At 40.0% G+C, this 19,122-nt stretch overlaps 1 protein-coding gene across 2 annotated transcripts in view; it reads left to right on the top strand.

Moving 5' to 3' along the window:
• Positions 1-19,122, top strand: part of LOC111565432 (inositol polyphosphate-5-phosphatase A) — a 164,945-nt gene that overhangs the window by 101,431 nt on the left and 44,392 nt on the right. For both annotated transcript variants that reach the window (XM_055018715.1, XM_055018716.1), the window contains 3 exons: positions 1,247-1,299; positions 2,636-2,755; positions 14,933-15,017. In XM_055018715.1, the coding sequence (XP_054874690.1) occupies positions 1,247-1,299; positions 2,636-2,755; positions 14,933-15,017 (258 nt within the window). The remainder of the gene's footprint in view (positions 1-1,246; positions 1,300-2,635; positions 2,756-14,932; positions 15,018-19,122) is intronic.

Raw genomic sequence — 19,122 nt, 5'->3', positions numbered from 1 at the left:
TTTTTCTGGTCCAGCTGCTGAAATACTGTGCCAGATTGCATTAGCTCCAATGTTAACAGTGTTCAAAAGCAGACTCGGTGCCTTACTGTTTTTCTATGCGTTTGACTGGTTTTATTGCATTTAAAGTGTAGGCTTGGTGAATCTGTTTGGTTGTCCACATTCACATGCATGTCTATACACATGCTGTAACATACATGTTTAGTTTGAATTCTCTCTGGAATAATATGTGCTATTTAAATACATTTTAAATCTTAAAAGCTTTCCCCTCTATAGACTGTAGGTTCTGTTACTGAAGTCATTCATTAAACATTTAAACATGTTACAAACCAACTGACAATAACAGTAAGTAACTTATGAAGTGTCTGAAAAATAAAGCTGCAGTTTTATGAAACTGCTGTCAGGAATGTGTTCATAGGTGAGGGCTGCAGCTAATGATTTTTTGTTTCATTAGATTCAGACACAATATAAGTGAAAGCAGCAAGTCCTCATAAATGAGATCCTGGAAATAGACTTTTTTTTTAACAGAAATGTTCCTCAAATTATTTATCACTATATTGTTGTTACCCTGCAGTTATAAGGTGGATGGATTAATCTTAAAATCTTCACTTCTGTAGCAGCAGTTCCATCACACTGTTAAGATAAATATTAATTACAAATAATTGTTCTGCAGTCAAATTTTCAATTTTACTTAAAATTGTAATTTAACCTAATTTACGAGTCATCTCAATTGTAAATTTTGGGAGCATTATTATAATTATTGTATACATTTGAATATTATCTTAATGTTATTAATGGATGATAAAAGCTTTAAACAACATTTAATATTGTGACTTGTCACTGTCACTGTTTTACGATTTTATATTTGTTTAATTTAGAACAATTCTTTACATTCTTTTGGTGTTCAATCCTGTAAATTTAATGGTGAATGGTTGTGAATTAGAAGTCGCTTCAAATTCAAGCTGAAGTAAAACAAAAAAATAATCTCACCAGCCTTTTTTGAGGAATTTGAAAACTGTATATAAACATTTTTTTGTTTTGTTTTTTTTTTAATTCTACAATTAGGGTCTAAATAGAACTGAACAGTTTTTGATAGTGCTGAAAAAAATTAAATTTGCTCCCAGATGATAGACTTTGTGACTTGAATGTGAAACATTTGACATTCTAGCTTTGATTTGCCTCGTGGTAAATCCTTAGCAATGTCAAATTCTACCATTGTTATGCTAAATTGAGTTTCTCTGTTCTGCAGTGCAAGTGGTCCAGAAAGGGATTCATCAGAACTCGATGGGCCCTGGCTGACTGGTGAGTCTTATTAATAGGCCCCTACAATGACACATCCCACCTCATCACCATTCAACCTTGAATCATTACAACTATATCAATGTGATTAGAGATGAAGATCTAACCACGTCAGTCATGTCTGACTTCACCCTCGAGCTGCCGTGAACTTATCACTGACAGCACAGACACACAGAGTGACTTCCACAGCCGAAGCCTCTCCGGACAGCGTGCCGCAGCAGCAGGCAGGGATTTGATTAGACGTAATCACGTTAGTCAAGCAGTTGCATATGACAGATGACAAAAAACATTACATACAATTGAACCTGTATGGGTTGAATACAAACGCTGCTTCCAGTGTTGGGGGGTTGGGAGTTGGGGGTGGAAGACGGGGATTGTAATCTAATAGAGGGATGACATGAGAACTAAAGAGCTGAAACGGTAAGCATTTAATAGGGGCATGACGTTTGACAAGAGCGGCAGGGAGAGAGAGGCTGGTGAAGAATAGAAGATCAGACCAGAGATGGGATAGTCAGAGATAGTCAAAGTCATTCATGTATTCATTCGTTCAGGATGTCACTGTGGAGTAAATCCCATGAGATAAGATCAATTCCTCTGGGTCGCACTGTAAGCACCGTGCTAACAAAACACCCCAGACTGATAGGATCTGCAGGGAGGTGTTCATCACTGTACACTGAGCTGCCCTCCTTCTCCCCAACAGGACAAAGTAAAAGAAAGCAGATTAGTGTTTGCAGTGGTATCTTAACCAGTATGCTGCGATCGAAGGTCCAGATGAAGAAGTTGCTCCATTTATCTGATGCATGTCATTTTTTACTCTGCCAGGACAGACGATGATATTTTACACTACCGTTCAAAAGTTTGGGGTCACTTAGAAATGCCCTTATTTTTGAAAGAAAAACATTTTTTGTCAATGAAGATAACATTAAATGAATCAGAAATACAGTTCAGACATTGTTAATGTGGTAAATGACTGTTCTAGCTGGAAACAGCTGATTTTTAATGGAATATCTCCATAGAGGTACAGAGGAACATTTCCAGCAACCATCACTCCTGTGTTCTAATGGCATATTGTGTTAGCTAATTGTTTTGAAAGACTAATTGATGATTACAAAACCCTTGTGCAGTTATGTTAGCACATGAATAAAAGTGTGAGTTTTCATGGAAAACATGAAATTGTCTGGGTGACCCCAGACTTTTGAACGGTAGTGTACATATTTCAGTAGCTGACTGGGAATAACAGTTTTGTTACTTTGAATTAAACCTCACATGGCTATTACTGTGCTGTGTATTTGATGTTGTGGATGAAGAAGCTCACTCACAGTGTGCTCTTTCTTCACAGTGCCTTTGATCTGGTCAACATCCACCTTTTCCACGATGCTTCCAACCTTGTGGCCTGGGAGAAAAGCCCCTCAGTCTACTCTGGGACCAGGCAGAAGGCCCTGGGATACGTTTTAGACAGGTACATGCTGGACACCAGCTCTTCTCCTATGACATATTCATCTGTCCACTATATTCTTTCTAAGATCAACACACCTTACCAACAAATGCCATTGCTGCATGACTATAAAGAGGCAAAGTCATTCTATATATAACCCCAAACAGTTTCTTGACTTTTTTTGTTCCTGTCACATTTTTACTCACTGTGGGCCCATTGTCATTTTTCATTTCATTTCATTTCATTTATTTTGAACATGTAATGTGATAACATACAACGGATGATTCATAAGGAACAACTAAAATAGTCCATCGTGCTTCTTATATAAGGAGAATGAGAGGAAAACAAAACTTCAACATGTTTGAAAGGGAGTGGAAAGAAGTTAAAACTTAGGAAGAAGTTAAAACTTAAAGCATGAAAACAACACAACCATAACTAGAAGTAGAGAGAAGTCTATGTGCAATATAATGAGGCAATAATGCACTAAATCATAAAAAAGAAAGTTGATTTTCTTTCAGTATCTATTTTTAAAGTAGCTTTTTACTGACTCTTGTACAAACTATTATTATTATTATTATTATTATTATTATTATTATTATTATTATTATTATTATTATTATTATTATTATTAGTAGTATTATTATTATTATTATTATTATTATTTATTTATTGTATTTTTTTTGGTGTGAATATTTAAATGAAGAAGATTTTAATTTATTATCATGATTTTAGGTTTAGATTTGGTTTACTGTCCCAAAGAAACAGCATGCCACACTCATGATTTTTTTGTTTTGTTTTTAGTGTTTGGCTTTGATAAATGATGTAACTTTGATGATTTATATTTATATTTTTAAAAAATGGCGCAACTTTCAATCTTGCTGGCAAGTTTCAGGGTTCAGAGGGTTCAGCAATAATATTTAACATTCACCTGCCTAACAATATTTACCATATACCCGAATCAAGCTATGTACAATTAGTATAACAAAAATTACTGTAAAGTTTTTGCACACCAAAAACTCCTTTATTCTTATCAAGAGAAGCCAAAACTTCAGTGACAGAATAAAACTCAATAAAGAATCCAATTATTTCTCATCTTCGTCAGATAAAATTTGTATAGACTAAAAGAACCAGGAGTAAATAAAAACAGATACATTTTGGGGAGAAATATTGAATACCAAGCTGTTTTTTGTGTCTGTAAAGAATGCGATTTGTATATCTATAAAGAGGCAGTAGATACTAGTCACAAATCCCAGTTCTCTGTGGCATGGCAAAACCTGTATTGATATTGTAATGGAGGCTTATTGTGAGCTTGAGCAGAGGTACAGCCGAGAAGGTTTTGGTGGGATTACATCTGTCTGCAGAAGTAGGGGGTCTTACTCACTACACGCTCTGTGAACTCCCAAGTCTCTGTTATCTGTTCTTTTTCTGTCCCTCTTTCTAACTTTTTCTTACTTTCTAACATTTTCAGTTTTGTTTTTCTTTGTGGTGTAATCCCACTTTCATCTTCATCATTGTCCCACAACCAATTTGCAATTTTCTGCTCCATATCATCAATAATAGGTAATAAACTATCAAAGGCTTGATTGACTCAGCTTCCACATCAATGGTACCATTTTTATTCCATGTTTTATTTGTTGTTTGCTAACCCTACTCTAATCACAGTAACAGGGTTGTTAATCCATGCTAACGTTAGCTTTTTCTCAGGAGTAGAAACTAGATATTTAGCTAGATGTTACTGCTGACCAAGAGGACAAACTTACTGATGGAAAACAGCAAAAAGAATTTGTCTTATCCTGATAATATGCGTAACAAGTTGCATGAGGTGGAGTGAGACATTCGATCAAGACTGACAATGTTATGAAAATATGAAAAATAGAAGAGAGGACATAGCTTTGCTCTCCCCATTTTTTTTGGAAAACTGTTTGATAATGTTAATTCCAGCGTATCATGTGATTCACTGTGTTCTTCTTCTTCTATCAGCTGAAAAGGTAACAGGGTTGTTGTGGAACACTCGTTCCATGCATAATAATTATTATTTGAAATATTATGTTGATTTAAAAAATGTTCTCACAATTACAAGAGACATCAATGAAAAAATTAATAGCAAAAAAGGAGGTCTAGGTTTTATTGTAACTGTTTTATTTGATCATTTGGTCATCAGGGGGATGGGACAAGAGAAAAATGGCATTTTAGGGGGTACACCAGACTTACTTTGTTAATTTTTTTTTTTCATTTTCATTTTCAATTTTTTTTTATTTTTTAATTCTTTATGTTACCAGGTAAGATCAGTTGAGAACAATTTCAGTTACAATGATGACCTTTTGTGTTTTTAAAAATATTGTCAAACATTCTTTTCTCCTAGTTCTTTTTAGATTTGGTCTTAGGACAAGTACATTTACATAACAACTGCATGTTTTTGTATTTTGTACATGGATTATATGAAATTTGAGAGTGAGACATAAAATGTCCTCCAATTCTGGAATAACCCAGTAAGTGTAAAGGTTTCTTAACTGAGCTGAGAAAAGCCAGTCTATATACAAACATTTCGAGGCTACCCGTCCATAGGCCACGCTAATGTGATTTATGGGATATCCATTTGCAGTGCAGTGGGATAATAGAGTGCACAGTACAACCTCTGCTCACTACCTGGCCATGCTAACACAGAATAAAAGCCTCACAGCTGGTGACCTCCCATTCAAATGGCATAAGAATGCTCGACACCACTCCCCTGCACTCCACTTTGAATAACTACACGTGTGTGTGTGTGTGTGTATATATATATATATATATATATATATATATATATATATATATATATATATATATATATATATATATATATATATATATATATATATATATATATATATATATATATATGTGGCATACATTAGCACCAGGTGCTCTGCTGTGCCTGAATTATGAGCCGTATTTTCCAGGTTATTTTTTACCTCATTCTTGATTTGGCAGAGGAATAGTTTGCCTGCAGTTGGACAGGGCAGTGGGAGGTTTTTAGGTATACAGCAGCTTTTGCAGTTTTTATTACATCGTAACTACCTGGATTTACTGACACAATTACGTTTCAAAGGGACCTCTGTTGTTGCTTGTATTTAAGCGTTTTCTTTGTATCTCCTCTGCTTTCATGCTTTTTCAGTAGATTTATTTTTAATGGTCCCCCTGTCTTAGAGTTGTACTTGGGTGGCTGAGGGTGCTGAATTGAAATGGTGTTGGCTGAGTGGCAGTTTCCACGCTCCCTCCTTCTAAATCCTCTTGTGTTGTGGATGGTAACTGTGTAGTTACTTCTGGGCCATATCATTTAAAGGTTCTCTTTTGGGTCGGGGTGGGGACGAGGGGTAAGCGGTGTTGAGGCAAGGTGGTGGTGGGCAGGTTGTTATATGTTCCAGCTCTCCTGGTATTCCTTGCTAGGGGCACGGGGGTGGAATACTGGGGGCATCGCGCCTCACTCGCTCACTTTGGGGGAAGCCGTCGGGCGCAGATCCGGAGCACCGGAGTGAGAAAAAGCTGGCGGTGCAGAGGGAAGGGAGGAGGAGCACAAAGGGTGCTTGGGCTCTGTAAAGGGCAGTGAATAATGGGTCGGTCCTTTCACAGAGGCTGCTAACCTTTTGGCAGCCACCAGCAAACTCCATTCTCCTCTGCCGATCTGGGAGGACAATGTGCCCGGGCCAGGCTTTGAATGAAGCGCTACCACCAACAGTGTTCCCATTCAGCGGCTGGTTGGGAACCATCTTTTTGGCTATTGTCCTAACTCTGACTCCTACCCCCAGAAGCAGAGCAGGAAAGGGGACAGGGGGAATATCTAAAGCCAAACTCCCCCTCCTTCCCTCTTCTCGCTGCTCCGTCTCTCTCTCTGAGCTCTAATCTCTCATTGCGGGATGGGAGAGCAGCTCACGGCGAGGGGGTTCTGCTGAACACACCACCAGCTGAGATCCATGAGGCAGCCGGCACAGGAGCCTGATCACAGGACGGTGCTGGAGACAGAGCTCTGCTGCTGGGCATCAAACTTCTGCCTCCACCTTATCTGGGGCCCAGGCCTAATAATACAGCTTACAGCCCATTGAGAACACATCTGATAAGCCTTTTCCTCTGTGGCCCTTTTAACTGCTAAACAGTGTTTATCTCCAAAGTGCTTCAAGGCCTCGGGGGAACAATGCTGAGAAGGAACAGCGTTTAGCTAGCCAGACCTCACTATTGAGTCACATCAAAAAAGCACTGCTCTATAGCCTGCGCTGATGTGTGGGCCACTTCCATGAGAGAAAAGCAAAGCTCTGCTTGAAATGCATCCCTTGCTTGTTTTCCTGTCCTTTGAAAGTGCACATTTGCGTTCCAGGCTGCACTGAGCAGTATTTACCTTGTAGACTCAGCTACCCTTTATGTAGGGAGATCATTGTTTTCTAATGATGTTAAAGTTTAATTGTTTCTGTGTTTGTCGACTGAATGTTTTTAAAAAATGGTTCAAGTTTTAAGGAATAGCTGTAAGGAGACAAGATGATGGCCATGTGTATACAGTGAAAATCCAGCTTAACTGCTCATTTCTGCCCTGATGTAATGACAGTGATGCTCTGTAGAGGATGGAAAACGTGGCTGCTAAATGAGCCTCTGAAATGATAGCATGAGATAAAACCAACAGGTTTTTTCCCCTCTTCCTTAAAAAAATCCCTTTTGTGAATTGGAGTTTGTTTCTTTTTCCAACCCCCATTCAGAGTGGCTGGTCCGGTTCAGGGGAGAACAGTTTTACATTACAACTGTGAAATCCTGGCATAAAGGCGTCTTTTGTGGCATGCCATTATTTTCACACAAATATAGTCCATTGTCACAGTGCTGAAGTTAATTTGATCAACATTGGGGACATTTAACTGTTTTGTTCGCTGAAAGGACTTGTTTCATGCTCATTTTCGGGGCATTGAAAAGCAATGATTGGCAGAAAAATAATGTTGCCGTTAACAATTCAAAGCAATTAGTTTCCCATGGGGAGGCAGTGGGCCGCACTGGCCACCACACAGTGATGCTTTGTCATTTTATGGAGGGTCATCAGTCAACTGTCAGAGCGTCTCAAAGAGCCCTCCAATCTAAATGTTTCCCTTTAGGCTTTTCCCAGAACAACAGGCTGAAAGAGCAGAGAAAGGCCGGCTAGTTTCCAGCCAATAGACATGTTGAGCTGCAAGAGGGACGACGGATAATCGCAGGGAGATCCTCCATAAAGCCCGAATGAATTTATTAACGAGAGTTGTGTGTGTGTGTGTGTGTGTGTGTGTGTGTGTGTGTGTGTGTGTGTGTGTGTGTGTGTGTGTGTGTGTGTGTGTGTGTGTGTGTGTGTGTGTGTGTGTGTGTGTGTGTGTGTGTGTGTGTGTGTGTGTGTGTGCGTGCGTGCGCATGTCCATGGGTGTATTATGCTAATCATATTTCTCAACGCCACTTCCATGTCATAACATGGAACACAAATAAACTCCCATTCTTCCTGTCAGTTTGTGTGTGATATCTACATGACAAGCACAGTCCCCACACTGTGTGCTTGTGCATTCAGCAGTGACACACAAATATACTGTACAATATAACCATTATAATAAGATTTCTCTTGTGTGTGTGTGTGTGTGTGTGTGTGTGTGTGTGTGTGTGTGTGTGTGTGTGTGTGTGTGTAGTTGTGGGTGGGTGTAGTGTCACAGTGTGATTCTGTGCTGCCTTCTCACCCTGGGAGGCCTGCAGGAGCAGAGGTTAATCTGCCCCAGTGGTGTCCCTATGCTCATAGTGAACCTGTTTATTTCTCTGTCTCTCTCTCTCTCTCTCTCTCTCTCTCTCACTCACACACACACACACACACACACACACACACACACACACACACACACACCTGGAACAGTAGTCATAATTCCAAACAACTGTCAACTGAATGTAAAGTAAAAATTCAGGATTTTGTTTAAAAAAAAAAAAAAAAAAGGCAAAACAAATTGTGAATTTGTCTTGTTTCTGTTAACTGCTTCAATCACTTAGACTGTGTAGTGTCACACACGTAACACATGGCTATAAAATGACAGAGAAAAACAAGCCTGAAACAAAATGAGTTGTTTGCCAACTGCTTAGAAATGTCTGAAAGGGGAAGAAAAAAAACAAAACTTTGTTCATTTATAAGCAAAGAATGGAAAGTCTGAAAAATTTCAGTTATATTTTCAATGTCAGCTGATATTGACAAATTTCACACTGTCTGGAAACTAGGACACTGAAGTACACTTAAATAGCTGATCAGTCATGCGAGTCCAATGCTTGTTATGTCAGAGCTTATATGAAAAAGGTATTTCTCTCCCATTGTAGACATTGGCTCTTTTTCAAAAAAAAAAAAAAAACAACTTGAAATTAGGAATGTTATTCTTAAATTCTGCCATTTTTAAATGACTTTTTCTCATGCAATATTTGCAAAAAATACGGTGTAGAAACACAGCTTGTAACCACAACTTAAACCTAACTTCACATCAAACTAATTCATGTAGCTTGCTATAATTTGATGAGACACTTTTTATTTAAATAATTCATTATGCCTGTGGCTTTTGGGAGCCCTAATAGTCCTGGTTCCTGGGACCGAATTTGCTTTCCAGTCTCATGTTGAAGTGGTCTAAGATTCACTTCTAGATATTGTATACCGCTTCACAAAATTTTTTCTGACAAAAAATAATCAGCAGACACCTTTGTGGCAGACACACAGGAAATCTCATATTTTTTTTTGCCTCCACAGATCAAATATGGCTATTATATTAAATATCCATCCATTATCTATACACCGCTTAATCCTCATTACGGTCACGGCATGTTGGAGCCTATCTAAGCTGACTTAGGGTGAAGGCAGGAAACACCCTGGACAGGTCACCAGTCTATCATGGGGCTACACATACAGAAGCAATCACACTCACATTCACACCTACGGACGATTTAGAATTACCAGTTAACCTCAGCGTTTTTGGACTGTGGGAGAAAGCCGGAGTACCCGGAGAGAACTCATGTATGAAACATGCAAACTCCATGCAGAAAGATCCCAGGAAGGCTGGGACGCAAACCAGGAATCTGCTAGCTGTAAGGGGAAAGTGCTAACCGCCGAGCCACTGTGCAGCCCTATATTAAATATATATTTGATTAATTATCAAATATATATTAAATTCAATATATTTTTAAAAAGTTTTATGTTGAAAATAGTGTTAAAAACTATAATTTCTTGAAAATCTGTAATTTAGCCTATGTGTCCAGACTTTAGGGACACCCAGGTGTCGTCTTCATCTTGTGTACATTTTGACAGCGCTATTGGCTCAAGCAGACTCACTCCTTAACCTCTGTGTGACCGCTGCAACACCTTTGCACCCCCTCAACACCACATCTCTCCTGCATAGTGTTCTTGTTGGGGTGGGCGTTACTAAGGCGATAGGGTGCTAACAGGGGGACCAGGGTAAGGCTGTCCTGCAGTGTCAAAGGTCCTGTCAGGGGCCACCCTTGGCCTATTCAGGAAGAAGTCACCAGCACATTCTTCACAATGTTAACATTCTCCCAAATTCTCAACATTTACTTACAATGGATGACTGTGCTCAGCCCAGCTATTGTGTGCAAAGTTGAATCTGACTGGCCAACTTATAGTAAGTCATCTTGTCAATATAATCGTGACATGGCCCCCAGTTGCACCCTCATAATCCCATATAGACTGTCTATTATGGCTCAGTTTAGCTGTCAATCACAGTGTATAATCTGGCAAGGAGTCAGTGAGCGATTGAAACTGGTGTACAAGGGACGGATTCAAATGCAGGCGAGTGCTGTTTGTGTATACATGGTAGTAGACGTGTTGTCTGTGAAATTAAGATACCGAATGTGTCTTGGATGCAAGAATGTTTTAATTTTTGTGTGCACTTGCTTTATTGCAAGATTATTCAATGATGGTATGTTTGTAAGTGAAAGAGGAGCAGAGTCTGATAGAGAGAATGCGAGATGGTTGCTTTATGCTGGTGGTTTAAGGAGCCTGGGAGCAGAGTCCGTGGCCATGTTATAAATTAGCGTCTGACCCCTGTCTTTGTGTGGGCCCTAGGAAGGCCTGACGAAGCCCCCCAGCCCAAACCTCAGTGAAAACGGCCCATGTGAAGAGACTCTTTCAGGGGTGTCACTGCGCGATGAATTGGCCAGGAGAAAGCATGTTTATAGACTGTGTAAAGGAGTGTGTCTTTGTGGGAGAATGTCACTGACACTGTTACAGTTTGCCTGAATGAACTGTGATGACGAGGCTAATGGGGCCCCCGCCAAGGGTGAGGGTCAGCGAGGGGGGGCCCCCACACCAAGCTCGGGACCCCCCACCCTCAGGCCCTTTCACGCCCAGCAGCTGTAGCTAATGTTGCAGTTCTTCGTTCTCCCCACAAAGGCCAAGAAAAAAGTCAACTTTCACATCAGCGGGTCACCATGAGTGCTTTAGGAAATGATCGTGTAAACAGAGTGTTACCTTCTGACCTGTGGCTGATACCTTGGAGCAACAGACAAAACAGCCAGGCTGCGGGTATTACACATGGCTGTTAGCAGGAGAAAGACCTCGGACTCTGGAGAAACACACATTCACTCTCTTTCTCCTTACCACCCTGTCTCACTTTATCCATTCTTGTTTAAGGATGACTGCCTCACTCTCATCTCCTTATTTTTGAGTCATTGTATGATTGGCACGTGTTCAGATTACTACAGATTCAAAGTTTGAACTTAAATAATTTTATGTTTGGCTTGTATTCTTCACTAGCAGCAGTAGATGGGGTAAATTCTCTATTAGAACAAGGAAAACATGAGTTCTCACGCTTGTAAGAGCTGCATTGATGCCTGTGTTCAGCCATTTTACTGCCCTCCATTCAGACCAACAGGATAAACTGACCACTAACCCTGTTTTAAATAGAGGTGAGTGTCTTAGCGCCAGGATGTTTAGTCATTGATGACATCAGTTCCAGTTTTATTAATGACTTACTGCCCACACACACACACACTCTAGAGCACTATGATCAAGAATCTTATAGACCTCCTTCTGTGAAAATCGTTTTTTTTGTTTTTTTTTTTTTACCTCATTAACATGTTCATAAGGTGTTTTTTATGTGCTGGTAAACGCATCATGAGTACAATAACTGGCCAACACCGTGGCTGAACATTGTCACTTCAGACTTCCAGGGTTTCATACACTACCGTTTAAAAGTTTGGGGTCATTTAGAAATGTCCTTATTTTTGAAAGAAAAGCTTTTTTTTTTTTTAATGAAGGTAACATTAAATGAATCAGAAATACAGTCTAGACATTGTTAATGTGGTAAATGACTATTCTAGCTGATTTTTAATGGAATATCTACATAGGGGTACAGAGGAACATTTAAAGCAACCATGACTCCTGCGTTCTAATGGTACATTTTGTTAGCTAATTGTGTTGAAACGCTAATTGATGATCTAAAAACTCTTGCGCAGTTATGTTAGCACATGAACAAAAGTATGAGTTTTCATGGAAAACATGAAATTGCCTGGGTGACCTCAAACTTTTGAACGGTAGTGTATGTAACAAACCTAACGAACAGATCCTATCGGTGTAGAGTGAGATTTTCAATATCAGTATTCTTCTTCAGAGTCAGTTTCGAGTTTCCACATGTATGGCTGAAATACTCCAATAATGCAACTTGCTTTTGTGTAGCACAGAGTGCTTTTGTCGTATTTGAGAAGAGTCATAGGTGAGCTGGTGTATTTAAGGTGCACCTAGGGGGGAAGCATGAGATACATCTAAGGCATTTTATGTATTGAAGGGATTATCTTCATTGATAAATGCTTCTAAATATGTAAATATGATACACAGAGATAAGTTCTTATGGGTTTAATCAATTACCAGAGATGTATTTGTGTCATTTGCAGAATAGTGGATCCCAAAATAAAACTGAAGTGATGCCATCTTTTGCTGTAATGAAAGTTCATGCCACCAGTACCTTATTTTTAGTGTCCCTGTAGCCTTAAAGTCTGCAAGGGTCAGTCTGACATATATTTCATCAGGTGGAAAAACATTCATAGACACGCCTACAATTTATACCTCTATACTCAACATACAGCCCCACCTTTTAAATGTGGGAGAACAGCCTTTTTGAGATAGTGTCATTCCAATGATACTGTGCTTTTCCCAACAATGTTTTGATTGTGAGTGAATCAATAACAATAAGTCTTTGGCAAAAAAATAATTCATATTGGCCAGGTGTACCCCAGCTGTGAAACCTATGGAATAAAAAGACACTGTAGTTTCTGTTTAAAGAAATGTCAATTTCCACACTCTGTATTTAATATGATAGCTGTGTTCTCCACCTCCTCACTCCAGTCACCTTTGCCTCCCTGCCTCATAGAGAAGAAGTGGCTATGCTTTACGACAGGCAGTCAGACTGAGACCCACCGCTAAGAAAAGCCTTCTTCTCTCTTTACGGCCTCATAAATATATTGTTATCTGTGCCTGGGAAGTCCGCGCTGAGATTTATCCACACGATTAGTGGCGATAGCGAGCCAAGCATCCTGAATCATTAATTACACAAGAGCCTGCACTACATCCACCTTAATTTCCTATATCTGCTCTGTAGAAGAGACACTTTTAAGTAGGTGATGAGGCATAGGAGTTAATTATATGTCGCTTAGGTGCATTTTTTTAAAGCACTGTGATGCTGGAGCTGTGGTCAAGTTCTGATTTGGAAGGAGTCCATGTCATAGAGGATCTGTACTCTATGAATCGTCTGACATTAAAAAGCAGTGTATTTAGTGCATTAAAACACTTGGACCATAATTGTCAATAAAATATGCAGGATTTTAAAGACTCTTAAAAGGCATCAAAACAGCATAAATACAAGTCATTTTAGATAGGCCAACAGAAGCAGAATTTCTTAGCTTATCTATGACAGTAAAATGAGATGTTTTTACGTTATGGACAAAACAAGACATTTCAGAATGTCATCGTGGGCTTTAGGAATTGACATTTTTCTCAATTTTGCGACATTTTAATGACCAAAACCGATGAATCGAGAAAGCAGTGGACAATTTAATCCACAGTTGCAGCACCGCTTTCAACACAGTGACATACCAAATGCTTTAGATGACACAAATAGATTTTAGGACAACATATCAAAGAAACAAGACACACTAAAATGGTTTTATAAAGAAAAAAATAAACTCAAATAGAATAAGATGGTTAAACAGGAGAATTAAAAACTATAGTGCCATGCAAGTTATGAATAATTCATCCCAAACTTAAGAACTAATACACGAAGCATACCTCAAGCTTTCTCTGAATTTGTTCCAGACACATGGAGTGTAAAAACTACTGCTGTTCCATGTTTAGTTTTATGTCTGGGGACGCTAAACAGGTCTGTCTCCGATAAACTTAGAGAACTGGAATGTTCATAACTGAGTTCTGATCAGACCTAAATCATTCGGCGCTTTATAAATGAACACGGTCTGAGCTAGTTTATTCTCCCTTTGATCAGTTCAGCAAAGTGAATTTTCTTTGCCTTCAAAGCAGATTGTCAAAGAGAATTATCAAGATTTAGTCATCTAAATGCGGTGTCAGCTGAGAATTACCAACCTAAAGCATGTTTATTCAGAGCCCTAGCATGTACTCAGAAATGTACAGCAGACAGAACATGAACATAGCTTGGCACAGGGATGGTGCCGTAGCTCTATATATCTCTCTTACTATTGTTTTTATGTTGGTAGCTGCACATAGAAAACTGGAAACATGTTGAATCCTTCAAGAAAGCAAGACCTGTATATCTTCTTGTGTGTTTCAGATGATATGCTTTTATCATTTTCCATGTCTGTCACTCCCATCCATAATAATTTGTAAATGCTGTAAAACTAATGTACCAAAAATTTGCATCAGGTCAAAAAGTTTTGTAAAAAATTTGGTTTTCTAAGTTCAGCAAGCTCTGTCAAGGTGTACACCTTCCAATCAAAGTGCTCAAACCACCAGGTGGTGCTGTGAACTAAACACCCTGAGGTCAGATGGCAATTAGAAAAGTCAACCACAGGAGCCTGCTTGTCAAGATGGAGGTTTTCAGAATATTTTCCGTTTATTATGAAGATATTGTCGGGTGTTTTCTTGTGCATTCAGGCTGCCAGCTTCCATCGTGGAGGTTGTGAGGGTTGTTTAAAATATCGTCACTGATGAGCGGTTGTAATGTTTTGCAGGATCACGGACCAGCGGCATGAGAAGTTGCCATATTTTGTCTTTGGGGACTTTAACTTCAGGTTGGACTCGAAGCAAGTAATTGAGGTGAGTGTTTTTGTGTACAGCATGTCCACAATTGTATGCATAAGTACATACGTGGTTAAGTACTATCAAATGCATGCTAATATAAAGTGTTGTGTGTGCACTTGCATTGGTGTATATTAGAGAATATCGTAAAAGTGGTTTTAGTAGCCCACTGTCTCTTTAGAGTTATGACTCATTAAAGGCTTCACTATGGCTGGCCCAGCTGTGTTTGCCAACTGAGCCTCCAAGTGCATTGTTATGTTATGGTGCCATTCACTGCTCTTTCCCTCTCCCTTCCTCTCTGGCTCCCTCCCCTCTTTCTTTCTCCTTCTCCTCCTTCTCTTGGTGCAAATGAGGCCGGTGTGAGCTGAGGTAGTGCAGTCATTCAGCATTCTCCATGAGGAGATGGGGGGTTTAGTGGCATAACAAGTCATAAAAGCCCATGCAGACAGTGATGTCCTGTGATAACAGAGTGGGAGAGACACTTGTTGGGCGATCCTCTCCAGCACAATGGTCCTCGAATCAGTGGGCCTGTTCTAGGTGTGGGCATTGTTCATTTCAACCAGAGCCCCATTCAGGGGAGAGGGAAGAGGAGGGAAAGCTTTCTGAATGGAGGGCTCAAATGCTCAAATGACTTAGGAAGGACTTCACTCTGTGTGGCACACAAGAAGAAAGATTTTGTAGTTTAGCCATCCGGCCACAAGGGAGACAGTAAATCACCATCTCCTCTCCCTAGAAGGGCCAGCTAAGTGGGATGCTTATCACATGTTTTTCCTTAGCAATCTATCAGGAGCATTGATTAATTGCCTCAAAGTTTGTGCAGGACATTTGATTTTGGTGCTGTAATTAGATCACATTAACCCGGTGGTCATGTGAGCATGCATCGCTTTGGAGATAATAAATACAAGTACAGAATTTGCAACAGCAGATGTGCAAACACTGAGGCTATTCAGAAGTCAGTTTCTGCAATTAAATGTCACCTGGCACACATTTAGGTCACCATATTGGTTTTATATCAGACGTAGACCGTTGCATATTTGAACAGCACAGCAATGATAAGACGCCTTGTTCTGTACTGTAAAATATATAAGAGAACTGCATTGTCCATGCCAAAATTGGCAGGGAATCTGGATCCATTAAGCTAAAGAGCTAAAACAACATCAGATGAGATGATCCAGAGCCTCTCTGTGTCCCACTGTTTAGCTAATCTAGATAACTGTGTGCTCATGTTCCTGTCTTGTCCCTGCTGCTCTGTGGTAGGTCAGCTCTCACCCTCTCCATGTCTCTACCACTCTGAAATGCTGTTTGAGTGCAGTAGGGGTCGCGACCCCTTTTCCAGGGATGTGTTAGGCTTGCATCGGTGTGTGTCCATCTCTGCCCCCTCTCTGCTCCTTTCTTATGCACCTTGGCCCCATTCACTTACACATTCACATCTAGAGCGAACACACAAATACACACACACAAACAATTTGTTAGGCCAAATGAATCTGATTGATACACTCTGGTTAGAGGGGTGGGGCTGCGGTGCAGCAGGGGGGAGGGGGGTGGGGTGGGGTTAGACCTCCCCCTCAGGAAGTTAGGGCTAAAGCATAAACCACACATAAACACACACTCACCTAGACATTTTAACTCCAGCTTAATGAAGGTTCCTCAAGCATACCGACTGTTTGATGGGGACAACAAAAGTGGCTGATGATGTCATCTTTGTGAAATGTGTTATTAAAGGGACAGGGCTGCTTCATATAAACCAACCTGCCTGATTTAACAGTGACCTGTGTGTTAGCGGCAGAGAGAGCTGTGATGTCACCAATAAACAAATGGGTTGCAAACTTCACGCAGGATGTAACTCACAGCCAGCAGGCCGTTTTAAGCCCTTTAATGACAATTAATGTCAGCAGCACAATTAGTGCACATCTACTGAAGTGCTTAACTGTAGATGGGCTGGTGGTGGATCGATCGTCCATACTTATCCGAAGATTGATTCGGACACAGAGACGCTGGCTCTCTTTCTCACTGCCTGAGAGTCTCATTTTTTTGCTTTTCTTACAATTCTCTCCTTTTTCAATTGATAGAAATGCCCACAAAAAGAGCTCTGAAGAAGAATTTTGCTGTACAAAATGGGTGAAATAATCATTAAATTGAACTACTTGCCTTTTCAGTTTGTTGAACACAAGAGACAACTCTCAGGCACCCATGTGGCTCCCTAGGCCTCACTTTGAGAATCACTGGATCAGAAAATACTCCAGTACATTTCTCTACAGCTGCACGCTACACCACTTCTCTTCTTCTCTGTCTCTAGTCCATTGTGGGTGACTAGACTGTGGACAACCACTAGCCACTCCCATGTCACCCATGCTGTCCAGTGGGTGGGTGGATGGGACAGGGGGTATTTTAGGATGTATCCGTGTGTGCACAGAAAAGGAGGTGGGTTCGGAAGAGAGTGGGTTTGTTATTGTCGCAGGACAAATTCCAGGTGGCAAATTCCTGGCATGCTTGTGCGGCAGGATCAGTAACCAAAGGCCTGCATCTGCCCCCCTTCTGCACAGCCCAGGCAACCCCATTAATTGTGTCCGACAGAGGGAATTGGTTTCAATTGACCCCCATTCAGCGGCCCTTTGACTGGCGGACAAAAGACACAGCCACGTGGAGACTAATGCTAGGGCTGAGCAGCCTGGAGGTGGTCCAGTCCCCACCAACCTTCTCCCTCCTCTCCCATGGGTCTGATCATGCTTTGGCTTGATCATGCTTTGCATCAGTGCTGATAAAACAGGAAACCTCAAAGGAGGGGTTTTGAAGATTTTGTCTTACATACAAAACCTCACGGCCCACTTATCTTGCATGTGTGATGTCTTTTAATCAAGATTTAATTGAACACTCGTGTTTAAGCCACATTCAAGTCAGTCATGCTAAGCAGACTAAAGATGCTGCCCATGTTACAGACTAGCAAATACATTCAGACCCCAATGTGTTGCAGCTGAGACCTGATTCTCATGTTTTCAAGGAAGGCCCTCTGTTAGACAGTTGGCATCCCAAAGACCACCTGTGTGCTTTATGTGAACAAGCAGGTCTGAAGTGTGACTGAGAAGGAAGTTACGTTATGAAATTATGTGTGAGTCTGAACTTGAAATTACCAAACTTTTTTTTTTTTTTTGGAGTGAAACAGCCTGTCAACAGTGCTGGTTTAACAGTAGATTTAATATGTGGAGTCTGGTGAAAGGAGGTTTTCTAAGTGCAACTTAATGGCTTGTAATTATTTTAACTGGCAGAAAGAATCCTGTATGAGCAGGATTTAAGTTGGACTGAAACTAACTAGAGACTTAGTGGTTTGGCCGATTATTCGATTTTTCATGTTTTTGAATCGATTCCCAATCAAATAAATTTAATTTACTTTGACTCTGATCGAGCCTCTTTTTGTGTAGCCACCACTCCCACCCACAGCACTATCTGACTGGTTTAACATCAGAATAGCCTTTCAAAACTGAAGGTTAAATGTTGAAAAGTTCTCTTTTAATTGTTTTATTCAGAATTTTGACTCCCAAGATTTTTCACCTTTACTGTAACTGTAAATCTACTTGATAAATTGTATTTTGTTCTTCTTAATTATTATTATATTATTCACACCATATTTCATGCTTGGGGAATATTGATAACATGATATTCATGCCAGTAAAGCATACTGATTGTAACTGAATATCAGTTAGAAATACTGGTAAATATCTTTTTTTATTACTAATAGCTGAGCCCGGAAAAGCACATATCAGTCAGCCTCGACGACAAACAATCAATATTTTGACTTTCGATCAATTCACAGATTATTTTCTTGACTCAGCTAAACATTTTGTCACGAAAATGTCACAAATACATAATCAAACGTGTCTGTTAAAAATCCTCTGAGTCCAAGGTGATGTTTCCAGTTTCTTGTGTTGTTCGACCCACAGTCCAGAACACAAAGATTTTCTGTTTACAATTGATAAGCAAACCGCTGCAGCTTTAGATGAAGGTCAGTGTTTCATTGCTGCAATGGGATCAAGATCCTGTACAGACTATAATACTGTAACAGAGACGGAGTGGGCAGTGAGCATCATCATTATGACACAGGTCCTGGATAAAATTTCAAGCAGATATT

Source organism: Amphiprion ocellaris, chromosome 16, assembly GCF_022539595.1.
Source record: "Amphiprion ocellaris isolate individual 3 ecotype Okinawa chromosome 16, ASM2253959v1, whole genome shotgun sequence".
In the NCBI taxonomy this organism is placed as follows: Eukaryota; Metazoa; Chordata; class Actinopteri; family Pomacentridae; genus Amphiprion; species Amphiprion ocellaris.
The sequence above is the reverse complement of the archived record's forward strand: the minus strand, read 5'-3'. Positions and strand labels throughout refer to the sequence as shown.